Here is a 27,395-nt window from a genome sequence, read left to right as displayed (position 1 = left end):
CCACATTGTCGAGTCAGCTACACAGCAATGGCATTACGGCTATGGCTCGCAAAAGGATAGCCAGTGGCTGCCACAATCCAGCCAGGAGTCATCTCTCCGACCTCGCGAGAGGACGTGGAGCTACGGCGGAAGAAAGCAGTGTGAGACTCAAGGAATTCCTAGCTACTGGAGGGGCCGACCTGCTAAAAGGAAAGGAAGACTAAAATAAATATTTTAATGATATGCAAATCTTCGGAAGGCTATATCTCAGAAAAATAGGCCCAGATCGGTGCAGGACCAACTCTCCCAGGATAGTGAGGATCCAGACTGTCGAACGGCATCAAAATCTCGCCTACGAAAATGAGGCCGATTTTTGACAAATTTAATGATGTAACCATCATGATTTTTTGCGAAAATCGCGAAAAAATTGATGTCCTTTTTTCCGATGGCAGTCGATTGGCAGGACTTTCCCGATCACGGAAAGACATGCCACGCCCCGATCGGCCGACGAATAGCAGAATTATGGCCTACAGAAAAAACCAGTACTCTAATGATGTGCAAATCCAAATCCTCGGAAGGCTATATCTGGGGTAAATACGGCCAGATCGGCGCAGGACCTACTCTCCCAGAATTGTGACGATCCAGACTGTCGAACGGCATCAAAATCTCGCCTACGAAAATGAGGCCGATTTTTGACAAATTTAATGATGTAACCATCATGATTTTTTGCGAAAATCGCGAAAAAATTGATGTCCTTTTTTCCGATGGCAGTCGATTGGCAGGACTTCCCGATCACGGAGAGACATGCCACGCCCAGATCGGAAGCTGTGTAGCCGAGATATAGCGTGCAGAAAAAACCAGTATTCTAAAGATTTGCAAATCCAGATCTTCAGAACGCTATATCTCAGAAAAATAGACCCAGATCGGTGCAGGACCAACTCTCCCAGGATAGTGAGGATCCAGACTGTCGAACGGCATCAAAATCTCGCCTACGAAAATGAGGCCGATTTTTGACAAATTTAATGATGTAACCATCATGATTTTTTGCGAAAATCGCGAAAAAATTGATGTCCTTTTTTCCGATGGCAGTCGATTGGCAGGACTTTCCCGATCACGGAGAGACATGCCACGCCCAGATCGGAAGCTGTGTAGCCGAGATATAGCGTGCAGAAAAAACCAGTATTCTAAAGATTTGCAAATCCAGATCTTCAGAACGCTATATCTCAGAAAAATAGACCCAGATCGGTGCAGGACCAACTCTCCCAGGATAGTGAGGATCCAGACTGTCGAACGGCATCAAAATCTCGCCTACGAAAATGAGGCCGATTTTTGACAAATTTAATGATGTAACCATCATGATTTTTTGCGAAAATCGCGAAAAAGTGTATGTCCTTTTTTCCGATTGCAGTCGATTGGCAGGACTTTCCCGATCACGGAGAGACATGCCACGCCCCGATTTGCCAATGAATATCCGAGATATACCCAAAGAATATGATAAAATGATAAAATTCAAATCCCGGTACCAGGCGAACAGAAATCAGCAGAAAGCTACTTCATAGCCCCAAAAGTATAAATTAATTTAATTAACTTTGAACAGGATTTCATTGCTTGTGCATTAAATTTGAAATCATTTGTCCATTTAACTTACAACATAAAATATACATATATAGGAATACAATATATAATATCCCTACAATGCACGTATGTGTATAAAGTGTTGATGTTGATTGAAGTAAATGAATTATGTTCTATATTCTATGTTAAACAAAACTAGCATCTAAAGCATGTACAAAATAATTGTTCTGATGTAGTGGGGATTCCGTCAATTATCGTTCTACAGCCCGCCGGATTTGAATCGCATATAACAAAGATTCCAAATTTCACTATACTTTCAAAGTATCGAATATACTTCGAATTAGCGACATACTGAATTTTCAAAAGAACAGTTTTGCCGGTAATACAAAAAAGTGTGAAGTAAAAGCAAATATGAGCAACAACTGCCAGAACGCAAAATGCCCTTTGAGGAGCGAAATTGCGCAAAAAGTGAGTAGAGAACAAGTGAGCAAATATGAACAAGCGAACAACAAAGAACAGCTTGGAAGGAACATGTTCAGTTGCTCACTTAAGTGAACAACTCTTTTTTAATCACTTACTCATGGGCAACACAACACTAGATTGTATTGTATATTTTGCGCTTTACAGCACTGAGAATGTATGTATAGCCATGTAGACTAGATGTAGCAATGCCAAATAAAATGTAGAATGTGTAGAGTTGCCACTCTGTTGATTTTAGTCGGGTATGTGGCGCCACTAAACCTGTTGGGATTTGAATTTATTGGCTGCGCGGCTTTTTGTTTCAACTCAAACGTATGCCAAAGAGTGAGCAAGCGAAAGGTAAAATAATGAAAAATAGATATCTCTAGAACATCCTTCTCTCTATAACTACTTGTGTCATGCAACAGAAACACTGTTTGAAGAGGAAGCCCTTGCCGACAGGACTTGGACCAATTTTTTTGCCGGCAGCATTGAGGGAACTGCTAAGTAAAAATTGAGGGGACCCATCTAAAGGATTTTGTAGGCAGGATGTGGCGGTTTAACAAGCAATGTGAATGTTTAATCAATTAATCCCTATTACATATGAGAACAGATCACAGAAATTAACAACATTTAACTCTCCCAAAATCAGACATACATATGTACATACAAATGCACATCTGCATACATTTCACACATTAAGAAATCAATGCAAGTGTTAACTTGAGTCAAATGTCTCTAACGTTCGATTATGAAAAGCCTCAAGATATTCGACTGGACAATTGAATTGCGATGCCAATTGAGAAAACAGACCCTCAAAACACACATACACACACAAAAGCGATAATGGACAGTAGTAAGCGTTAATTGAACCGCAAGCGATGTGGACCGATAATAAATGTAATTGGCATTCGAAATGCATCAGACATCTACAGAGATGCAGAGATACTGATACATTTAGCATTTAACAGCTGCCTATGCCGCAGCTGGGGCTGTCTGTCAAGTGCACTTTGCTCTTTGAGCTGCGGTTGCCGGTTGGTTTTTGGGCTGTGTTTGGACCGGGTCCGTGTCTGTGTCCGGGTACGAGTACGGGTACGGGTACGGGTAAGGGTATGGGTCCGAGTCCGCCTGACATGCCCGCAAAGATTAGTGGCTGTAATTTGAAGTGGCTGCCCCTGTCCCATCCCTGAAGAGAGAACTATAGGGAGTTTTTGGGGAACAGAGGCCTGAAGCAACTCGATTGGAGTCTCTGGATGGAGATGGCATGGCTCGTTAGGCGTGGATATGGAACATGGGAGTGGGTGTGGGAGTATGGGAGTGTGGCAGTGGGCGTTCGTTCTATCGACCCACTTCCCAGGCCCCAATGCTGATGCCGATTGGCTCTTAGCACACACACTCACTCCCTTTCAACACGATAACAGCCAGTTAACGTTAAGTGTTTTCTCGGTAAGTGTTGGCTCGATAAAAAACGTATGTAAGAGTAAGAGTAAGAGCCAGAGCCAGAGCGAAATGTGGCATTCGAAGCAAACAGAGCAATTAAAAACGAACATTCGAGCGATAAGTAGGTGCCCATGGGAATAATTATATTTTGCCGGCTGTGCGTGAAGGCCCCTCTGCATCGGTAGTTTGGGCATTGGGTATTGGGATCCAGCAGCGACTTGACGCCCCCATTATAAACTCTGATTGCTGATATTGCGAGCACCCAAAGAGTTTCGAGAGGCTGCTCGGTTGGGAATAGGTTTTCGTTTTAGGATCTCTCTCTCTCTCTCTCTCTCTCTCTATGGACAATATCGGGGGTCAAATACACATGGGAATGGCTTTGGCTGGCACACCCATTCCCAGTCCTAGTTCTCTTCCCATACTCTAGGCACTTCTGTTTCTGGTTTTATCTAGAGTTTAAGTTTATAGTGTTTCATAATTTTGAGAGGTCTTTTCAGAGAGATTCTAGAAGTTATACTTCTGTTATTGGTGGCAATGTCCTACTTCATCTTTTGGTTCCTTTGTTTGTGGACTTCCTCAGTATCTATAGAAGGGTTCCCAAGTTGCAGAGGTTATATCTGTTATACCACTAAAATGTTTATTTCAGATGACGTCAGTGGCCCTAAAATGTTTGCCCCATTCAAGGCTCTAGAGTCGTGACGCAATTCACGCCACACGCTCCGACATTGTTCTCCTTTAATGACCACCGATTTGGTGGGCATCCTTCGTGCGATGTCGCTGCAGGACTTAATTAATGCGCTGTTTGCACAGATTTCAGCATTTCGCCATCGCCATTGCCATCACCAACGCAGTCGCAGTTATGATCCAATTTTGTCAGTTTAAGGACACATACGTTGGCTCATTTGTTTGCTCATTTGTCTGGCTGTTTACTTCGATTGTCGCCTCGACTGGACTGGACCAAGGACTGTCCCGAGCATCGATGGCCGGGATTAGTAGGCAATCAAAGGACAGGACATGTGTGCCCAGCGGGCGTCAGCTAGCACAGACAGACAGCTGTGTCCAAGTCATAGGACAGGGAAAAGGACCTACTGGGGAGTCCGGCAGTGATCCAATTAACGTCTGGACACAAGGCAAACAGAAAGTCTGCAGTCGCAGTCGTTAGGGGGTTCCCTTCCACATCCACTTAGGTACCGTACCCCGACCCCCAGTGGGACTCGTGCCGCCGGACAATGACGGGTAGCTGGTTGCCAAACTGTCGGCAGCGGCAGATAACTGCACCAATCTCAAGAGTGCCGCCTGGCCTTTTGGTCGACAGTTCCAGTGGCGCATTGGTGCAGTGGTTAGGTTGGAGCTTCAGTTTCCTGTCCCTGCCTGTCCGCACCGTCGAGTGCCAATGGGCGCATTAAGGCTGAACTACACAAGCTACTTGAATTTCGGTCTGGTCTGGTCTGGGTGCCAAGAAGCACGTAGCTGCAGTTTGGCCATGCCACTCCAGGTAGTTGCAAGAGCTGGACGAGCTTCCTCATGATATAAGGCTGGTTACAGCCATCGACTGTACACACAGTTGGCACTTGCTTCTACTTTCAATTGTCGATAGCTTATCGGAGGCGTTTGTTATGGTCACATATATATCTTCAAGTCCCCAAACATGCATTACATCCACGGCCGGGAGCTTAACTGCCACTTGTCTATCCCCTGAAGGGCTAAGATTGCACTGTTTCCAACAGATAACTTCGCATTTCAATGGGTTCTGTTCTGGTAAGCTATACCCTCTCAAGATCTCTCAGGCTGAGTTCGTTAGTGATAATCAATCGAGTAGTGCGGCCATAGATAGAGATGAGTAATATGGGGCTAAATGATAGTTGAATTATTAAACATTTAAAAGATTTGGCCATTGGTTTGGTCTTTGATATTTTTCATCTTGGTTAGCATAGACTAAATTTAGAAGGTATAGGTCAAAACATATACAAAATAAAGCTACTTTTAAATGATCTGTAGACTGTTATCTTCCTGATATTTTAGTTGGCTGCTTTTTCCATTATAAATGTTAGGCTTAAGTTTCATCCTTTAACTTGAAATTGTTTTAAAATATACCTACATTTTGTAGTGTTTTCAGTATGGCCAGTCCATTCTTAATTTACGTCTTGGCCATTTTGGGCAAGGCCACTGCCACTCTTGCAGCCGTATCCACTTGTCGTTTGGCAAGTGTTAAAAGAACTTGATTCGTGCGCCGAAAATTCAAGGGAATCGACATTGGGCTTCCTTCTACTTCTCCTTCGTCTTGCAGCATTTGTGTTTGTTCATTACTTGATTTCTTGGCTCGGCGTTCGGGGCTCGGGGCACCGGGCACGGGGCGTGTGACTCGCGCGCTCAATGCAAACAAATGGAGAGGCGCGCACGCGCAATCCTCTTCTTTTGGGCCAAAAATGGGATTGAGGGAACGGAAGAGCACGGAACGGCGGGCATGTTTTACACGTGAATTATGATGACAAAAAGACGCCGGACGAGGCCAATAAAACGGGAATGGCAATGGGCCATAGGTCATGGAAATGGGATGCAAAGTGAAGGTGAAGCGGGCAGTGGAACACTCGACCTGAAAGCGTATAAAAATTGGCATAAACAGAAGACGAGGCGAGGCATGTGTCCTTCCTTCCCGATATCCATATACTATTTACTCCTACAACTACTCCTATTCCTATTTCTATGTGTACTCCACGCGACGCGCTTTATGGCCTTTGTGCATTCGTGGAAAATATTCAATTGATACGAAATTGCTGCAATATAAATGCAGTGCTGCCGATCGGATCTGCTTCGAAGGGCTAGTAGGTACTGAAGCTCATAAATGCGGCAATAAAACCATCTTTCAGGACATGAAACGTGGAACATCGACTCATGTTCTCAGGGACGCGCGTGTATTAGTACGGGAAGTGTGGCGAAATGGCTTGAAGAAGCATACGAGAGTAGTAGTAGTATAAGCGGCAATTTGTTAACAGCTTTGTTGTTGAGACAAAGTCACTATCTCTCTTTCCCTCTCTATCTCATTCGCTCTCTCTCAAAGGTTGAGAAATCGGAGAACTGCGACTCGTCCTCATCCTCATCCTCAGCATCGCTCATCGCGCACAATGATGTTGCAATTATTGAACCTTCTGTATTTTCAAATTTCCATCATTAATAACACAGGCGGAGGCCAAGGTGAAGGCAAAACACACACATGCAGATCTTCAGGCTCGGAACCACTCCGAGATCTCATATCCGTGGATCGTTCCGTTCCGTTCCGTGCCGTGACATGCCGCTGTGGACGACTCGCTGTGACCATTAGCGAGTTTCGGCGGAATACGCGTGAATTCGTTTTGTCTAACAATGCGACGACTCACTGAGCGCATCAATTGAAGGCGAAGTCGAAGCAGGAATTTTCGGAATGCCAAAACGCCGCAGGTAACCCACGGCCTGGAACGATCTGGCCAAGAACTCTCGCCCAGGAATGGGTATTGGGCGAGGCATTAACGGTCCCAGCGAGGAGCCGGTGCAAGCATAAAGATCGCCCATAATTATTCATCTTGGGTGGGGACGAAACTCACGAGTCCGATTCCAAGGCAATGGCACAGGCAAAGGAAGAGCAAGGCATCTTCTACAGTGGAAGATTTCGCCTTGGGACCGCTTACTGTGTTTGTCAACGCAGATGCTAATCACAACATTAGTCCCGAGCGCTGAGCGGGATTCCACTTCAGCACAGAGCGGGATTCCAGAGATTCGATATGCTCGTTTGGCCTAGTCCATCAAGTCCATCCATCCATCTATCCATCGAAACCCAAACTCAAACCCAAACTTGGGCTAACCTCGCGCCCCCTCTGCGACCCAGCAGCAGCAAGCAGCGTCTCAAGGCTGTGGATGGATAATGGCAATTGTGTTTGGATGGAGGGAAGGCACACTGGATATACTCGTATCGATGAAGTTGTCGCCGAATCGAGTACGGATATTTGCCAAACAGATAATTATTTGTAACTATTTAGCAGCAGGATGCGGCACCGAACGATTCCTCCTCGGGGAGCAACCTGGTAGGTGTCTCTGTCCCTGTCTCTGTTTTGGGTCTGCCTCTATTTCTTGTTCTGGTTGTCGTTCTGTGTGTGTGGCCAATCTTGGGTTAACCATGAAACGAAGTTCGATTAGTTGGCCATTGAATTGAGTGATTAGTAAAGGAGTTTCAACAGAGAGATATTAAGATACTAAAGAAAGGAAAAATATCCTTAGATGGAAGATTGAACACTCAGTAGAGGCACTCTAGAAACGAAAGGTTAATGAGATAATTATTTACATGTTCCTTAACATATTTGGGAAGAATGGTTTGACTGTGAAGATGGAAAGGGATATTTCGATATTCATAGAAGTTTAAATGCACATATGTGATAGATAGCAACAAAAAAGGTAAGATTTCGCTATTCCATGAGATACTTTCTTATTTGAGACATGATTTGGGCTGATTCGAGCCTGATGTACTTCCAAATTTTCATCCTTATCACTTGAGAGATTCCTTTGGATATGCTCCTTGCCGGATTTTTATAACGAAATGTTTGACTGTGGACAAGCACTCAGATATCTGATATCTTCCTGCTTTAGACTTTGTTTTGTAACAACCACATAACCATAACACTGCTCCTTCACTTCACTGTGTTGTGCTGTGCTGTCACAACGAAACCAAACAATCTGTGGATCTTTAGATGATAAGAGTTTCGGTAGTACTCGACGGGGCAGCCAGCCAGCCACTTGAGTGGTGCAACTATTTACTACCGTATTGCTGCAACAGTTCCCCGAAAGACGCATTAGCCGTAAGTAGTCATAAAAAAATGCAACTGCAAAACGTCCCTACACTCCACATTCAGCACTTGAGATGGAAAAGGAAAAGCGATTTTAGACCACACAAAAGTCACAGTCACACAAATGGAATTACAATCTGGAGTCTGGAACTGGACATAGTTTTAACCAATAAATTTCCAAGTGATTTCCCTACAAAATTCTTGTAGCTTGAGGCACTTGCCTCTGTGCCTCTGTGCCTCAATGTCTGTGCGAGAGCACCAGATGGGGATACTGCGTACTCGTACAATATGCGGCTGATGTCGACAATTAGTCTCAGCGAAAATATAAACAAACTCAATGGAGAATGGAGAGTTTTAAGAAATTGTTATCGGCCAAGGATTCCATCTCGGGTTACCCCACAAAATCGAACTCGAGAAGTGCTTTCTCTTTGGTTTGGTTCTGGTCGAATTCTTCTGTAGTTGGGTCTTGTGCCTACAGTAATTTATGGATAGCGCCGCACTGTAAACACTGCCCTAATAACCGAATTGGGATAACCAACATTGCATGTAATCGGAGCAACAAACACTTGACACTCCCCGAAAGTGGCGCTGAAGGATGTCCAAGGATCGAGTCGAGTCGAATCATAGTGGAGCTGCAGCTGATCTACGCTGTGCCCCTCCACTGTCCTCTGATCTTCGATCTCTGCGTGTTTTTTGTGGGTCGCACATGTTTTGCCATCATAAATCACAGAATGTTATGGGTGCGACGTGTCGTGTCGTTCAAAACGCATTTTCACACTTTTCGTCGCCCCGTAATTTGAATACTTTACAAGATCTTCGATCTTCACTGGAAAATCATCGAAAATTGATCATCGGTTGGAATGAGTGGAGTGGGAGTGGAGTGGAAAAGGGCACTGGCTCATGGAGCATTATTAATTACACACTTGTCTTGGATTACGCAGTGGTATATAGTATCCCTTCTAGTGCATGCGATATGACTAGTTATCTATCAATGGGTGGCCTCTGCGCGGGATCATTCCTTTCATTAATACTCCCTTAATGAGACGTGGGGCTGGGCATAAGCGTGAACACACTCCCCAGGTGATTTTGGGCTAATTGAAAAGACCTACAACCCGAACTGTGTGTCCATTCAAGCCATTTCAATTAGCCCTACACCTCTGCTCTGCTCTGCTCCTTAGCAAGCACCCCCACAAGGCACTGATCCACAACAATTCCATTATTAATTAATCAAAGTATCTTTTCGAAAGCAAAGACTTTCAACTGTTGGTGGGCCTGGGGACTACGAGTAGTTTTCGCCACCATTTTGTTGAGGTGAGGTTTTTATAAGAGTTAAGTTCTGGCTCGTGTTTACATGCATCACATTTCCCAAAAAAAAAAATACATACACATAAATATAGAATCCTTTCTTCCTTTCTCGGCAAAGAACTCCTGGATGTTACCCCAATCCTTAGATAATCCTCCTATTCGATGGATAAACCAATTTGTGTCCCAAAACCCTTTTTAAGCAGCCTCTCTTTTTAAGTTCTATTCACTTTTTCGTCACAGATTGCCATCATATCGAAATCTAAGGAAAACATTTGCTTGATAATCATTCAATTACCTATGAATATTTCAATTCAATAAATAGAAGATTGATAGACCACTTGAAATATATTTTTGTTTTCAATCGAATCTATCATCAATGGGTTGAGACTGGCCACGCATTTTGATTGGCGGGCGCCGGTTTACTTTGGACCCAACCGCCATTCCTCCGACCCAACCACCATATAGATGGCCATATAGCCAGCCATCCACATCCACATGCACTGCCACACAGCACAGCACAGCACAGCGCAGCCTTCCCATCCGCCATATTGCTAAATCACAAACGCAAATAAAGCATAAAAGGAATAAATAAATGGAAAAAAGAGAAACAGACGGCAAAATATGAAAGTCGGCGGTCGGCGGCCCTCTCGGACGATGTTTATGACAAGCGCGGCGGCTAAAATCAAAGCCACCCGCTCGCTCGCCCTGTGACTCGGTCTCCGGCTCCGGCTCCGGCTACGTCTCTGTGTCCGTCTCCGGCATCGTAAAGGTGTTGTCGCCCAGTTGTCATCGCTTCACCCTTCCCCCCAAACAATCCTCCTCCCCTCTTGACCTGGGGCCCAGTGTGCCGTTTTTTTTATCGTTAGATTTTTTACCAACTCATTCTGTTTTTGCGACATTTTCGTGTCCCTTATCAAAATACGGGGTTGGTTCCGTTTACGATCTGACAGCAAACAGCACTCGACTGCTAGGCTGATGATGTGGTGACTGACGCTGGGCTCGATAAGCTCCCAAGCGACCGCCTCCCCCCATGTGGGGTGTACTACCACACACATAAGGTAGCCAACAGTCCACCAAAAGGAGATATAAAAGTGGGAGGAGCCTCCATTTGGGTCGGGTCTTTGTTGAGATCTAAATATCTTTCTGTGAGTTCCAACAACAGGTGCGAAAACATAGCATACCAAAGAAAATAAAACACTGATTCCACATAATTTGAATAGAAAATATAAGATATAAAATTTACTGAAGATCACTATGAAAATCGGGAAGAAAATTTCACTGCACAAAGAGAATTTGTCGAGACCCGAAACCTGGTTTCCCAATCCGTAAGAGTACGGGATGTTATGTCGAAAACCAAGAAAACCGAATAGAACATCTCAGATATACATAAGATTAATTGATGAATATTTACGTTATATTTGAGTTAAGGTAAGTCTTTAAAGAATCATGTTGAAGATTTCATGATGAAAAGATTATTAGCTCTATCATCATTGGCTTTCCCAAAAACGGTACAATTTGAAGTTGATTCAGTAAAAAGTAAGTTTCCAAAAAAGAAAATTCCCATTCCATTTGAACCAACTCTTCATGCCATTGAAGAAGACTCATTGTGGGATTAAAGTGTTTTCCTTCAAGTCAAAGGATTAATCTAATTATTTTAGCAAATAAACTACAATCCTTTCGGGGGGTAACGAATCTCAAACCAAACCAAACCAAACCGAAAAACCCTTTTGATTCGCTACAGGAAATAGTGTGTATGGGGGAGTAGCCTCTCGCAGCACTAATATGACCAGAAAAGTCAACTCTCAAAGGATTAATCTAATTATTTTAACAAATAAAGTACAACCCTTCCCTGGACTAAAACCGTAACCCTTCCTGGGATTCGCAACACACGGAACATCGAGGATATGTACATGTGTACACACTTTGAGAAGATATGCGTAGTGACTCCTTTTGGCAAGGCCACACACACACACAAATGCACAGACCTGAAGAGAAGTGCCTTTTGCGAAGTTCACTAATCCTTGGGCTACTCCTTTTGTTCGAGCGAGAGTTTCTCCGATTTCCCCGTACTATGGTCGTGCGTGAGCGGGTCCGGTGAGCAGAAGGAATAGAGCGGAGTAGAAGTAGAAGCCGAGGAAGGAGTAAAAGTGCGTCGCGCCCACCGCAAGGTGAAAGACAATGAAGGCAAGCCAAAAGGAGCGAACCCTAAGGAGAACATTTAGGGTTAGTTCCAGGATTTGGTCATAACCATAACCCAGGGACAGGACAGGAGAGGATTGCAGGAGAAGGGCTGGCAAGGGCTGGCCAGGGCTGGCCAGGGCTACCTGGGTTGGGCATCAACACCCCTTTAATTACGCTGGTAAAGATTACACCCCTTTTTCGAAGGGGTCGTAGAGGACCGAATGTTTTGGTTTTGGTCGTGGCAACTTATGGTTGCCTTGTCCTTGGCCGATTCGCCCGCCCGCCCGTTTATGGCCCATCCGCGATACTCTTCGCATTGGCCTGGCCCGAAAGGAGTCGCGGGCGTGACGCGTTTATGGTGTGTTTAAATACTTTTCGCAAGCAATTCAAATCGCAACAATGCAGCATGCACCCGTACTGCACCCAGGCCTTGACTTCTGATCGTATAATGCCCATATTTACCTAATTATAATGCGAATCTCAAGGACTGCCGTGGAACAATTTTTGCAACTTTTTGGCGTTGCTGGGAAATTGGTGTTGTGTTCAGCAGTTCATTGGAAGCATTTTCAATAACTCAAATTGTTTTTTCTTCTACCTCATTGGACCTTCTGCCTTCCTTCTCCTTCGGAGGCTTTCTCTCTTTCTGTTTTGCCATGAAATTGCAAATTGCTTTCGAGACTAAGCCTTGAACCAAGTTTTTGCCTTCTTACAAGATCTTTCGCTCTCGCTCTCTCTCTCTCTATCTTCATCTCTCTCTGTCTATCTTTTCGACTTGATGTATGAGAAAATGATGTTGGATTTAACTTTAACCCCACCCTTCTGCAGGAAATCCATTATGGGAGGGAAATAAAAAAAGACTTCTAGAGATGGCATTGATTCTTGGTTTCTTGGAAGATAAACAAAGATGTCAGTAGCTTAAGGAAGTTTGACTCATAGAAAAATGTTATGTTCAAGGCTAAATCATAGATCTTCAGGGAGTTACCTTGAAAAATGCTGGGAAGAAAACATTTCTGAGGCTATATTTTTTGTGAAAACGATTTAAATTAAGTTTAAATTTCAATTAAGTAGTTTTTGAAAGTAGTTTAACTCAGAGGAAAATGCATTTAAGTTTTACTGTGTTGGTCACCAGCAACCATTTTCTTAAGTTTTTACTTGGCAAGTGCAATGCTTTCTTAGAAGATCAAGTAAAGATCCCAGTAGCTTAAAGAGGTCTGATTCAAAAGAAAAAAAGTGTATTCCAAGCATTCTTAGTTTTTCCAATTTTTGCCTTGACTCACAAAAAGTCGATTTTGTGGAAAAAAGCGAAGAGCGAAAAACGAAAATCGAAACCCCTGACCCATATGGGCCACTAAAAAGTCATTTTACAATTATTGCCCATAGACAGTGACTGCAACAGCAACTGACACTGACGCTAACAATGCAGCGACATTTTTGGCCTAAAAAATCTAATTTTTTTCGTGGAAACATGAAAAAATATCATAAAATATGCATGGCCCTAACGAAAAAAACATACAAAAAAACAAAACAAAACAAAAAATGCACAAAATATTGCTAAAAACCGGGTCAGAGTCCAGAAAGTCAGAGGCAGAGCCATGGAGACCCGAGGGTCTTTCTGTGGCATCTTCTGCGAAGTGTTTGCCAGATTTTTATGGTAAGTAAGTTGTCATTTTTCGGTTTTATGATGATTTTGTGATTTTTTGCTCTCGTTGTTATATTTTTTACGCTCTACATTTTTTTTCCTCCAATTTTTCGCAGAGGACGAGGTCGAGATACAATGGCAGGCTACTAATGTCGAGCAGAGGGCCAGTTTTATAGTTTTTTATGGCTTTATGGCCCAGCCAATGACTTCTTTATTAGTGCAGGTCCTTGGCCTTCGCCTTCCCATCTTTTTTATGGTCTTTAAGGAGCTCTCTCTCTCTCTCTCCGCGTATATCTCTGGATTGTTTCCGTTTCCGTGATGGATGTATGAAGATGAATTCGAGGATGCGGCTCTAGCTCTGGTCTCCTTCCTATATGCAAATACAGGAACATGTGTGTTAGCTGAATCCTAATCCTTTTTGGCCATGTGTTGATAACAACAAACAGCAATAGCAGGAAGTCAGTGCCACGCCATATATCATATGGGAATGTACGCTGGGAAATATTCGGTCTGGGTCTTTCATGTGTGTCTCCGGTTCCACTCTGTTTGTGTGTTTATCTATCTATTTATTTATTTATTTGCCTTTGTACACTTATGACATGATGTTAATTACTGCGCGCGACTCCAAAAGCAAAGAGTCGGAGAGTCAGAGAGTCAGTCGGTGGAAGAGTCACCGTCACAGAGGAGGAGTCACCGTTCACCGTCTGTCCGTCCCTCCGTCCCTGTCACTTTGAAATGGAAAAGTTCGCCGACTGTTTGCCCCGTGTCAACAGCGGCGACAATTGCCAAACGCTAAAGCTGCCCACGAATCCGACGGTACGGCACACATCCCATCGCACATACTCGTCGTTTAGTGCATATGTATGGTGATGGATAGAATACAGATTTGATCTGGCCATGGGGAAATCCTTCCCTCGCAGGATGCGGCTATTGATTCAGCCATGTTTGATGATGGGAAAGTTTATTGAGCCTGTTGTCTAAATATTGTTTAATTGGCTTTCGTCCAGAGGATCACGCGACTAGGAAAAGTCAATCCCAGAGTCCAGAGTCTGTGACGGAGTGTGTCGCAATGGGCTTAGTCCTGATGCTGATCCTGATCCTGGTCCTACGTTGAGTCTGTGCTTAAGTGGGTAAAACCTATCAATGGGAAATGTTTCGTTTCGTTTCGTTATGTTTTGCTTGGTTCATGGCTTAGCCGGAGATCCAGTACGGAAACGCTGTGGGAAAGACAAGTCGACAAGTCAAATTCGAGGGGATGTACTGCAGGGAATTCGGAAGCAGGAGATAATGGGATAAGAATATCCATAATTTGTTGGTTGGAAATTTTGAAATATTTTTTAATGTGTGGGAAATCCAAACTAGGAATTATAATTCAATTTGATGATCGTCACTTAGTCTTTTAGTTTTTGTGTAAAGATTGTGGAATGAAAAAGACTATTTATAATGTGATTTATTTCGAATATTTAAGTCTGTATAAGTATCTTCATCTAGACAACATTGAATCATCGTCGAACTATTGTTGTATCTTTTCTTAGTGTTCGCGCTTAAATACCCTTAAAATTTTCACCTTTCACTGCTATCCATAAATTGCACCTGCTTGTCTCTCGATTCAATTATAGCTCATTTGGAGATACAATTGAGTAGCATGAAGCATTTCGAATGCGAAACTCATTAAAGGCAATTGGCAATGCCTGGAATACATTTCAGTTTGTAGCTGGGTAAAAGTTCACCCAAATAGGGAGTCACTTTTGATGGGAAAAGTTTGAAACTTCTATCATTATTCCATCATACTGCAAATTGATTGCTTAAATATCCTCTGGGAAATTCGTTTATCCCTTTTGCCATTGCAAATATGTTTTCCATATTCAATTTTTGGGGAAATGGGAATCAGAGTAATCATCAATCCCCTCATTATTTTGGCCCAAAAGTGAGTCTCTTTGATGGCACTAATTGAATTCCCGTTTTAAAGTGTAAACGTTAAAAAAAAGTGATTTGTATTGCAAATTAAAATTTAAGTGAAAACGAATCACACGCACAAACAGTGCAGAGTGCAGAGCACAGGGACAATAGATTACAATATCCTGGGGCGAGGAGCCAGCACGACATTAAAAAGGTTGAAAACAGACGAGGATTGAGGATTGAGGATGGGCACGAGGATGTGGATGGGCTCCCTGGCGGGGATGCAGCTGCGACTGGCACATGCGCCTGGGTGGGATTGGACAGGGATTGGTTTGGGTTTGCTTTTGGAATAAGGATGCGGGCAGCAATGGCTGCCTGACGACTGCCGCCTGCCACCAGTCGGCAGAAGCAGCAGCAGCAGCCAGCAGCAACGGAGGCAGCAACAGCAGCAGCGGCAGCAGCAGCCAGCAGCAGCAGCAACAACGGGCGTCCGACCGTCAGGCCAACAGTTTCCGCTTGTTTACTGCCACGGAGACGGATACTCAGAGTCGTCCCAGAGTAAGAGTCACGTCACGAGAGTCAGAGTCAGAGTCGGGGCCCGGCCCGGCCAGGCCAGGCACTGGGTGCACGCGCAGATACAATAGCAACAACAATGACACAAAAGATACAGATACAGCAGCGCACGGCAGCCAGCCAATCCCAGAGCTCGACTGGGCAGCAGGGTAGGCGTGGACGTATCTACCATTTCCAAATAAATTCAACCCCAGATGGTCGGTCCGCGTTCGCTCCTCTCTCCACTCCACTCCATTCCATTCGACTGCTCGCAGAGCCTTCAAAACGGGTCGACGAGTCCGCAGTTGCATTCAGTTATTAACGAGCGCTACTCTCAGATACAGATACATCCACAGCAGCAGCAGCAGCAGCAGCACCAGCAGCAGCAGTAGTGGCAGGCACCAACAGCAGCAGAAGTCACTCAACACGCGCACACACACAGCGCGAAAGATAGAGAGAGAGCGACAGAGAGAGAGCCAGCGAGAGAGTATACGAGAGAAAGAGAGAGATGAACAGGCATAGAAAGAGATAGCACTCGTACGATTCACACGAGTTTGAGTCGGAGAGCGGCGTTCGCAACGAAATTCAGTTTATTTCGAGACGTTGTCGAGGGCACGTCGCATTCAAGAGATCGCACTGAACAACCAGATACAAGTGAAAGATACATTTACGTAAATACATACGGAAAATACAGAACAGAAAAGAAACCAAAGCAAAGCGAAGAGAACAAACAGTAGATTGATTCTACAGTGAATAACAAGTGAAGTTTCGAGATCAGTTCAAACCAAATACAAACGGGGATTACCATGTCTTCCACTTCCGCCTCGCCGATCAGCAACATAACCGTCGACGACGAGCTCAATATCAGCAGAGAACAAGGTAATTATCCGCTAAAAACAGCGACGGCAAAACGGATTACTCTAACACACCCAACATGCATCTGGAGTTGAACGAATCTAACAAAAGCACTATCTTTCGATCTTTTTCCAGACTTTGCCGAAGACGATTTCATTGTGATTAAAGAGGAGCGCGAGAGCAGTCTCTCCCCAATGCTAACACCGCCGCACACACCCACAGAGGAGCCCCTGCGAAGGGGACACCACTCCACAACCGCCGATGAGGCGGTGGCCACACAGCTCCATATGCGGCACATGGCACAGTACCAACAGCAGCAGCAACAGCAGCAGCAGCAACATCGTCTCTGGTTGCAGATGCAGCAGCAGCAGCAACAACATCCCCACTATCCCGTTTATGCGGCAGCTGCAGCCGGAGCTGCGGCCAGCGCCGATCCCGTTGCAGTACACCAGCAGCTAATGAATCACTGGATCCGCAACGCAGCCCTCTACCAGCAACAACAGCAGCAGCAGGCGGCACAGGCCCAGGCACACCACCATCCGCACCACGCCCACGCCCATGCCCACCCACACCACCACTCGCACCACGGCCACGCCCAGGCCCACCCACACCAGCATCCGCATCATCATCCCCATGGCGTGAGGCCATACCCCGCGGGATTGCACGGTCTCCACATCGCCGCTGGCCGCCACTTTGGCGCCCTGCCCACCATGAAGCTGAGCGGTGCCTCGGGAGCGGGAGGAGCCACTGGCTCCGGCAGCAGCCGACCAAAGAAGCAGTTCATCTGCAAGTACTGCAACCGGCAGTTCACCAAATCCTACAACCTCCTCATCCACGAACGCACCCACACGGACGAGCGTCCGTATTCCTGCGACATTTGCGGCAAAGCCTTCCGGCGGCAGGATCATCTACGGGACCATCGCTACATCCACTCCAAGGACAAGCCCTTTAAGTGCAGCGACTGCGGCAAGGGCTTCTGCCAGTCCCGCACCCTGGCTGTACACAAGGTCACGCACTTGGAGGAGGGCCCTCACAAGTGCCCAATCTGCCAGCGAAGCTTCAACCAGCGGGCGAACCTCAAGAGCCATCTGCAGAGCCACAGCGAGCAGAGTAGCAAGGAGGCCACGTCACCAACTACACCCACATCCCCTATCAGTGGTGGGGCACCAGCACAGGCATTGAGCTCGCCTCAACCTGAACAGTTGGTCCACCACCATCATCATCATCAACATCACCACATGCCCGTCCTGGATCTGTCCTCGTCGTCATCCGCCTCGTCTACCACCACGGAGAAGCCCAAGCGCACCCTAGGTTTCACCATCGACGAAATCATGAGCAGATAGAGAGATGCATGGAGACCGAGCCGAAAGTTAATCAATTTTTGGTTTGTGTTAAGAGTCATGTCATCCAGAGCTGGCCCCGGCCAGGCATGGGAAATGCCTGGCCCGGACCTCGCACAGAGTCCAGCTCGAATCCTGGCCAAAAGGAAACCACAACCTCGCCAGCACACCCCGCAATCGCACCCAGTGAGAGGAGTAGAGGTAGAAGTAGCAGTGGAGATGCTATCAGTCAGAAATAGTGCAATCGGCTCTATATGGAATAGATATAGATGCCGGCATTGTCCTAGCCAAAGCCAAAGCAAACACAGATACAGATACGAATAGTATTGCAAACACACACGCCTCCTACAAAAACAATTCCAAAACATTATGCAGTCGAATCGAACTTCGCTGTCAACGCTGTAAACTATTATTTAATTATATATATTATCATGTAACTATAGTTTAATTAAAGTTAATATATGGTACCTTATAGCCAATTAAGTAAACCAAATGTTATGTTACAATAGAAAAATCAATCAATCAAACATTTAAATTAATCCCAGACAAACCTCAAGCCCGTTCTTGGTTATTGAAAGACTGTTTTCGTAATAGCTTTTACAATTATATTTGAATAAATCAATCCGTGGATTGTTCAATGCATTAATCCAAGCCACGTCTCATGATTATTTCTTGTAGTAGTGATTCCCATATGATTTATGAACATATACAAGAATTTGCCCTATCAAACGCGACTTAACACAAAGATACAACGATCTCATTATCGCCTATAGTCTTTATATATATGTATGTATCAAAAATTTAGCATTGCATGCGCCTAAAATGATATGAAGCTATCACAAGAACCATACGATTATATGTATGTATAAATGGAAAATAATATCAACTGAAATTTATAACGTCTTTTCTTTATCGCGGTACATTCTCAGAGAATATCGGTGGGAATTTCTGGGATTTACTTGGCCAAAACCTAAGTTCTGCTTCCTTTTTATGAACGTCTGGAAATCGCAATGGCATTTGACAGATAAGTTAATCTACAGGGTTCTATGAAGTGGTTTATTATTCGGCAGAAGAAAGTATACATCATGGAATTGATTTTAGAAGGGTTGATAATTGATAACGCTGAAATATATTTTAAGTTATTGGAAATATAGTCATTCCGGTGAAAACTATATTAGAAATTTATTGGTTATAGAAGAGAGTTTATGCACTCTTAGTTTTAGCACAATTTCTAGCCAGTATTAAATCTTTTGAATGAGTCTATATTCACATTTACCTATGAAAACTGTAGTATATGTATCTTCTTCTTCTTAAATAAAAGACTTTGAAAATCTATATTTTTGAATGCAAAATCTACTTGCAGTAACATCAATTATATATTTCATAGCATTGTCAGCTTATTCTGTATCTTCCGCATAGCATTTCCCAACCTATTCTTGTCTGTATATCTGTATCTTCTAAATCTTAATCTAAATCGTATCATATCTGTATCTATATTATCTGCAACTCCTTTTTGGCCGTACTCCCACACCTTGTTCCCATGCTGCGGCGATAACTCATTTGATTCAATTTGGATGACCATCTAGGGAAGAACATCAAACAGCAGCTGTCAAAATTTATTAACCATTGGCACAACTCAGTTTTGATTCACATTTATATTTGAAGCATTTTAAGCAGCTCTATTAATTTTCAAGATTCCGATTAAGTAAGCAGAAGTTTCGCCTTATAAAAGGAAGCAAGCAAATCAATGTTAAAACTGTCGCAAAAGTTAATTTATGAAATCGAAACGAATTGAATTTGATTTCGGGTTTGCTGATGTTTTGCTTTTGTTATACTTTTGAGGTGTGGTCCAAATATTTATGGCATTTATTTCGGTCTCGGTTTCGGTTTCGGTTTAGGTTTTGGTTTAGTTTTCATTGTGGCTTCCATTGAAATAGTGCCATGAGTAAGAGAACGTGCCAAATGGCATCTAAATCTGGGGAAGACAATTGCAATCCTCTGAGGTTTCCAGCTCATTCTTTTTCGTTTGGAACTCCATTTCTTTTAGCACGCTCCTTACCAGGAACTGCCAATATTTCGATTGTGATCTTTGTCCCAAATCGAGCATAAGATTGTCTTTAATTGACGCCTGAGGTCATTTCTGTCTGACTGTCTGGCTGGCTGGCTGTCTGTACCCGCATGCCAAGTACTAAGGATCTTCGTGCTGGTTTCACCAACAGCTGCCTCATTTGCTGCTCAATTTCCATTACACTTTGATGACATACTCGGGGCATTCGCTCGGGCATTATGGCCATGTACAATTGATTCCGTTTCGCATTGTTTGCGATTGCCATTGCCATTGGCATCCAAAATGTAAACGTATTCGCCAATTGATGTCTACATTGAAGTCAACCCTCTTCAGGTGTGTGCTATGGTGTGGTGTGGTGTGGATCGATGCCATGACAAGTATCCTGGACGCGCCCTCCTGCAACGCCCAGGAGACATTTCAATGTCTCAAGATATCCTGCGGCTACGCACTGGCATTTGGCCAGTGTGGGTTGGCCAAAATCGCAGCAAGATCCAGACCGGGGCTATGGGTCTTATCTTGGTCAACCGTTGGACTTGTCCTAGCCATACCATCCTGTGTTTTGCAACACTTCACTGCAGGAAGTCCCCAGTGCCAGAGCACCACCAGGAGTTGGCATGGGCCTGGGCCAGGTCATGTCCTGCCATTCGACACACACTGTCCACAGAACAGGCCATAATTGCACGAATCCGCACTGCGTACAACCAAAATATTTTGTGAAAGTCACAGCGGGACATCGAAGACATCGGAGACTGAGATTCCTGTGCGCCAGAAGGGATGGGACAGGCAGAGGCTGTAGCTGTTATCCTGCAAGGAGTTGGTCAGATTGATGTGTGTCCGTATGGGGTTTTGTCCCTTTTGTCTGCTCCTGCCCTATCGCTGTCAGTTTGTGCCTTTTTTAGGCCACAATTAAAAGGATCGGTTCCGCAACTAGGGTGGCCCTAGCCCCGTACTGTTGGCACTTTCGGATCTATGCTGTACATATTTCCTCCTATCCAATATATCCTATAGGTACGTTGTAAATTGTAGTGGCAGGACGTGCTGCAGTACGACGTCTGCCAAAAGTGAGCCATTTACTGCCACAGAAGCACCCCTTGGCTCTCTCTTGGCTATTTCCTTCTCTATCCTTGTGTGTCTTGGCCCTTTTGGCACCCGTGGTGGCTGATGGCTTGATGGCTTGATGGCTGCCTACCGAGCATGCAATTTTAATGAGCTGCAGGATCTCGACGGCAGGACATACTCTTGTTCAGCTCGGGACACGTTCGCACTCCACTTGTGGCCTTGGTGGACCACCCAGTAGATGTGTCTGCGATGAAGTTGCCTCGTCTGCTCGCCAATTAAAACGTTGCAAATCGATTTTTCGCCATTCAATAGCTTAAGCGGGGAGTACCAGCGTCACCATTCCATTCAATGGATCTACCGAGGAGATCTGGCTGGAGGGGGAGTTCGAGTACAAGCGGAACGAGGACACTCTTTAAATGGCCGTTGACAGAAACCCTCATAGCCGCTGATGGCGATGATGACAGCATTACCCTACACATAACTACATAACTCTGTATGTCTGTCTGCCATTTCCAAGTTGTCAAGTGAGCCAAGCCCAAAAACACAGATACAAAACTTGTCTCTCGTAATTGTACATTGTCTAGATTGTCAGCTTTTGAAGGTGGTTTGATATGCCGACGACGCTACGCCTTTTGCCCCATGGCAGTGCGTGCCACTTCACTGCTTTCGTTATGATTCGAATACTGTGATTTGATCACAAGTGAAATGATACTCGTATGAGGGAAGTGCTCGATATATATGGGAGTCGTTAGGAAAGATTGATATATGATGTCTAATGCATTAAGCATCACAGAACAAAGTTTTCATATATGGAATATCATTAGCTCTATTTAATATTTTTTCATCTACGAATACAAATGCTTCACTTTTTAACGACTCTGAATGAATAGGCATAAGCTTAAGTATCTTAAATAGAAGACTCTTCAGAAAAATCACAACTCATCAGAGTGTAAGAATCTTCTAGTGATTAATACTCCACCTTTGCATACCTATAGCTACCACCCTTTTTCAGAGCCGCCTATGATCGCTCCCCACTTGACGATGGTTGCGTTGTGGCACACACAGTAGTCGCATGTGTCACAATGTGTCGCAGCCTAATTGCACTACACGCGTAGTTACTTAGAGCCCCCAGACGACACCTACTTCCACTTGCCAGATGACAAGCCGAACGACGAACGACGAACGAGACACATATCTTGGAGGGGGCGATGGAGATACCCATTCCGAGACCGAGATACGTACTTGACAACAGAACTAACTAACAGACAACCAACCACATGAGCCCCCCTTCACCCCTCCCCACACCTAGCTGAGACACGCTGGGTGTTCGTTTTTCTTCTTTTATGGTCGTCTCCACTATCTATCGAATATTTTGACACTTTTGTTTTGCCTAAAAAGGTGTTTTAAATATAACTTACTTACGCGTCTTCTCGATATCAGCCAAAAAAACAAAAATCAGAACAAAGCAAGCAACTGCTCTGGGGTTCTGTTTCAGGTTCTGTCTTAGATTTGGTCTAACAATTTAATCGCCTGAGGTTCTTCTGGTTGGGTTTGCCTTATCTGTTGGGCTCAATCTCCCAGTCAGTGCATTAATTGACACCTAGACCCTTTGGTGGTACTCCTTCCACCTAGACGAAACCCTAGAAGACCGACCCTCTAGGCCTGAGACCTTAGACCCTGACAAGGGACTGTCAATTAGGCTGGTGAATTTATCACCGGGCACAAATCAGTTTGGGAAAACAAATGCTAACCTGGCTAAGAGAGCGATCAATTTTATTGGCGGCAGGCAGCGACTAGACGACACCTGTGGGCATGGGAGGTCCACATCCACGGAGTCCATCCACAATCCTCCCTCCAATCACTTATTGAGAACTTAATTGAATTACCAGAGAGGCACAGGGAGAGAGTGGTGGCTTAGAGGCTGCTGTTAACCATAGTGTTTCCCCAAGGCATCGCGCCCAATGCCCTGTTGTTGTGGTGTTGGCCAGATAAAGATGAAATGGTCGGCAACAGGCAACACCTTAGTTAGTGGTTCCAACGTCCATGACCAAAAGAGAGAGAGAGAGAGAGATCTGTGCTGTCTTGACAACTCTTTTGTTTGTTATGCTCTGAGATTGCCGTCTTTTCACTTGTTCTTCGGTGTCCGTTCCACCGTTGTCCGCTGTCTGTTTTATTTTTTATTATTTCATTCTCGGTTCTTTGACATTTTAATGCGCCCGCTGGCATTGTGGCACTCTCATGGTGGTCACTCGAACACCCTTGAAAATGGTGTGATAGCCATAATCCGATATAAATAAGACATTATAAGAGGGTCCCCCCCCAGCACTCCTCAGCCCCTAAGCAGGATCCCTCGGGCTCTGGGAATATCTCTCATTGGGGGATTACAAGGAATCGACGACATGTGGCGCTTCACTGGGCACAAAGGCAATCGCAGAGCTTTTATTCAAAGGAAGACGAGACTCGAAATGAGTAAGACCGAACCGGGGTTTGAGTCACGGACCACCTAACATGTGGCTAGAGCTCCTCTGCTCGTTATATCCTCACATCCTCTCATCATTCATTTTTGATTTTTTTCATCAAAAATTCTCGTTTCAAAAAAGTGAAAACCATGACGGGAATCATGGGAGTAGTTAGGAGGGATTAAAGATGGAACGAATGATATGATAGATCTTAAGTTAGGAATAAGGTTCTCTTGAAAGCTATTCGCGATAAGGCTTATTCTCATTCTTTCCTGAATCGTTTTGAACCGATTCTTCTACCACATTTTTCGATACCTACATCGATTGTACCTTCCTTTAGAGAAATCCGTGTCCTTTCTTGATGGAATCATCCTCCTGGCCTGCGCTCCTGCTCTGTACTTCTCTCCATGATCGATTGATTTCATCGATTATGGCCCAACAGTCAACGCTGTCTCTGAGCTCCAATGTTTATTTGTTTATTTGTTTGTCTCTCACATATCGTACGATACACCGACACACTCCCACAGAGAGAGAGAGAGACACACACAAAACACATGATCAATTACAACCTGGCCGGGGCAGGTTCCCAAGCGGCAAGAGGCAAGCGGAAAGAGGCAAGAGCTTCGGGCCCACGTTCGAGGCGTACTCCTCGCCATGGGCATGCGCATGCGCACAGCTTCTTTCACTTATTATTAAAAGTAACAAATTATTTTCAATTGATTTACACGCTGGCAGTTCAGCGGTTCAAAAGCATACACCCGCGCACTGAACCCCATGAAGCCCATGAAGCCCAGGCCCAATCGCAGCCACAAGCCCTCGCTCTCGACCAAACCCTGACCCTGAACAGCGTTCCCTCTGCTGTTGATTAACCACTCACTGGGAACATTTAATGTGTAATAACGATTTGTATCTGGGCACAAAGTAGTTATGTTGAAATTCCTTGGGCCGCCGTCGCAGTTACCATCATTAATCATAAGAATGTGAATCTTTTTGAGGGAGTTGGGGTCTGGAGAGACACAGAAAGAGACAGAGAGAGAGAGAGAGAACACCTACATCAACAGCAGTTCACATGGCACACAAGATCTTCCGAGTTCCCGAACACACAATGATCTTCGGGGCTGGGGCCTGGACGAAACAATATTTCATATCCATAAACGGTTAGTCAGAGAGAAAGAGAGACGACTAGACCCCGATTATCGTCTATGCACCGATTTAACGCCCCGACATTTACATATGTATGTCCCTCACCCAGCCACAACCTCAACCTTTGCCTCCACTGCCTCCCATACCACCTCCACCCCGATCTTCAACTCAACCTGAATCTTATTGGCGTTGGCGTTGGCGTTTGCCTACGGTACGTGCCTACAAATTATGTTTCTTCACGTTTACATGCCTCTGACATGCACTCCCAGGCGGGATTGGGCTTAGGCTTGGGCATGGGCCTAGGCCTGGGATTCTGGCTGGGATCTGCTGGGGATGCATTCGAGTCGAGTCGAGTCCATTGCGCTCTCTGGCTCTCACCGGGGTGTCCCTCGGCATCAACGTCAGACCTCATCAGGCCCCGATCGATGCCTCGTCATCCATCCCATCGACAGTCTTGGATTTTAAGTTAGGTTCTCCTTTTCATTTTTTACCCCGCTGCGTGCTCATCGGGTTCGTTGAGCTTTCTACGTTAATTTGTTAACAACAATACTCAATACGGTCAATACGGTGTCGCAATCGGCAATCGGCAGAGATGTGAGATCATTATGATATGGTAATTACCGCTCGATTGATGGAAGAGCGTTGAAAATTTGGCAAATTTCGTATTAAGTGCTTTAGGGCTGGGGCTGGAAGAAGTTGGGGATCTCCAGCGAAGAATTGGTAATTTATTGATCTTTTTTATAAGAAAAGTTTAATTCAATTCAGTATAACCTTGCTTTGAAGGTTGATCATAAAGGATCAATATCCGTTATAGGAGAAATAGCACTTACCCAGGTCCATTTTTATTGAGCGTTCGTTAGAAGTACGTATCCTTCTAACTATATCTATGGCATAGATACATAGACAAGCACTATAGTATATCCATAAAACAAAAGACCTCTCTTCAATTATGAATGAATCTAATTCCCATGAAGTTTCCAATATATTCGAGCTGAAATCCCATTGATCTTTCTTTAAATATGAATGATCCTCCAGGCAAGAGAACAAGAATTGTCCGACTCTCATCTGGAAGAACCGTTTCAGCCATTTTCACATGATTATGGGAATAGGCAACAAGAAGGCAATAAAAGCCCCACACTTACATATGCTAAAAATGGGGGGTTGGGGTTGTAGCTGGGGTTCTCTCCTTAAGCACAATCCCCTTTTACTCCATTGCCAATTCCCAACTAATTTCAAGACCATATTGCATGATGTAGTGGGTACAAGAGGCGATTTTTATGTTAAGCACAAGGAATTCGGGCTATTAGCGCCAAAGGATTTTCTCATGGTTTAAAAATACTCAACGTGCGACAAATTTCGCCGCCGGCCAAATGCAGCACGAAAGCTGCACGCGGAGACGCGCGAGTCTCCGTTCGAGTGGAGTGGAGTGGAGTGGAGTCCAGTGGATTGGACTGGAGTCCAGTAGAGTGGAGGCAGGTCATTCGGGGGTACTGGGGGAGGTGCATGGCTGCTGACCGACCGGCTGGGGCTGCAACTGAAGTTAAAGCTGGAACTGAAGCTGAGGGGCTGGACAGGCCATGGCAAACAGCAAACGGGCCACAACACATCTCTGATTGCTCAGGCGCGTTGCGGGCGGTGCGGTAGGCAGTCGAGGCAGCGGCGTGCTTTATGGCAGGACACCCCTCTCATCCTCCCCCTCATTTGCCTTGCCTGCTGCCAGCGAACCTCTCGACCGGTCAGAGTGTACGCCACCAGCAACTAAAAGGCTGGAAGACAGGAGCGGATCCGCCATGGCCTGGAGAGGATTCACAGTTTTGACTAATTGAAATTATGTATGAAGGTAAACTTTGCTTAGAAAGCGGTTTGGATATTAAGAATAAAATCAGTGTCCCGAAACGAATGGTATTTTAAAATAAATAACTCTATTTGCCATTCCATAAACTAATACCCAGAAAACTTGGAATATCAATCAATAATCAGGAATCAAAGGCAATCGTATAGACAGCTGTAGTTAGCATAATATAATAAACTTCTGTTCTTAGGGATATGTCCCTGAGTTTCCTATAGATATAGAGATATAGACTCTACAGGTTCCAGAACTTATCAAAATTTCAGAAAGCAACTAAAAACTTCAGAAAATTCTTTATAACATAACTATCACAACATTTTGCATCCCCCTGAAGCGGTAAAGTCCGCTCCTGTCGTGAGAGGGGGATTTGTCCGCCTTGGCTCGGGCATACAATTTAATATTAAAGTTGATAAACATTTTGACCACGGCAGTTAGTAAGCAAACGTACGATCCACCTACTCGCCTTCTTTAACGGCAGCAACCGCAGCAGCAGCAGCAGCAGCAGCAGCAGCAGCAGCAGCATCTGTGGCAGCAGCAACTGTGGCTGCAACTGTGGCAGCACCGCCATCATCATCATCAACATCAGTGCGGACGTGGTCGTGGCCTGACCCGAGAGCCTCCCTCCAATGGTTGACTGTTCGTCTGGGGGTCGGGCTATATCGAGAGTCGGGGTTTAAAGTTGGGGGACTGGTGAAATAAATTCAGAAACTATGCCAGCTCCAAGAGTCCGAGTGCCGCGTCCCGAGTCAACTGATTGCGCCACAGATTCGCACTTAGTCAGT

The 27,395-nt window shown here is 44.9% G+C and overlaps 1 protein-coding gene across 1 annotated transcript; it reads left to right on the top strand.

Annotated features, from left to right (window-relative positions):
• Positions 1 to 16,300: 16,300 nt before the first annotated feature.
• LOC6588896 (protein odd-skipped) lies at positions 16,301 to 18,592 on the top strand. The gene is made up of 2 exons (XM_026988568.1): positions 16,301 to 16,719; positions 16,831 to 18,592. Exons 1-2 carry the CDS (start codon positions 16,647 to 16,649, stop codon positions 18,036 to 18,038), a joined length of 1,281 nt encoding a protein of 426 aa, XP_026844369.1. The 5' UTR covers positions 16,301 to 16,646; the 3' UTR covers positions 18,039 to 18,592.
• Positions 18,593 to 27,395: the final 8,803 nt, after the last annotated feature.

The sequence above is a fragment of the Drosophila persimilis genome, unplaced genomic scaffold, assembly GCF_003286085.1.
Source record: "Drosophila persimilis strain 14011-0111.01,24,50 unplaced genomic scaffold, DperRS2 tig00000191-arrow-pilon, whole genome shotgun sequence".
NCBI classification, from domain to species: domain Eukaryota; kingdom Metazoa; phylum Arthropoda; class Insecta; order Diptera; family Drosophilidae; genus Drosophila; species Drosophila persimilis.
The sequence above is the reverse complement of the archived record's forward strand: the minus strand, read 5'-3'. Positions and strand labels throughout refer to the sequence as shown.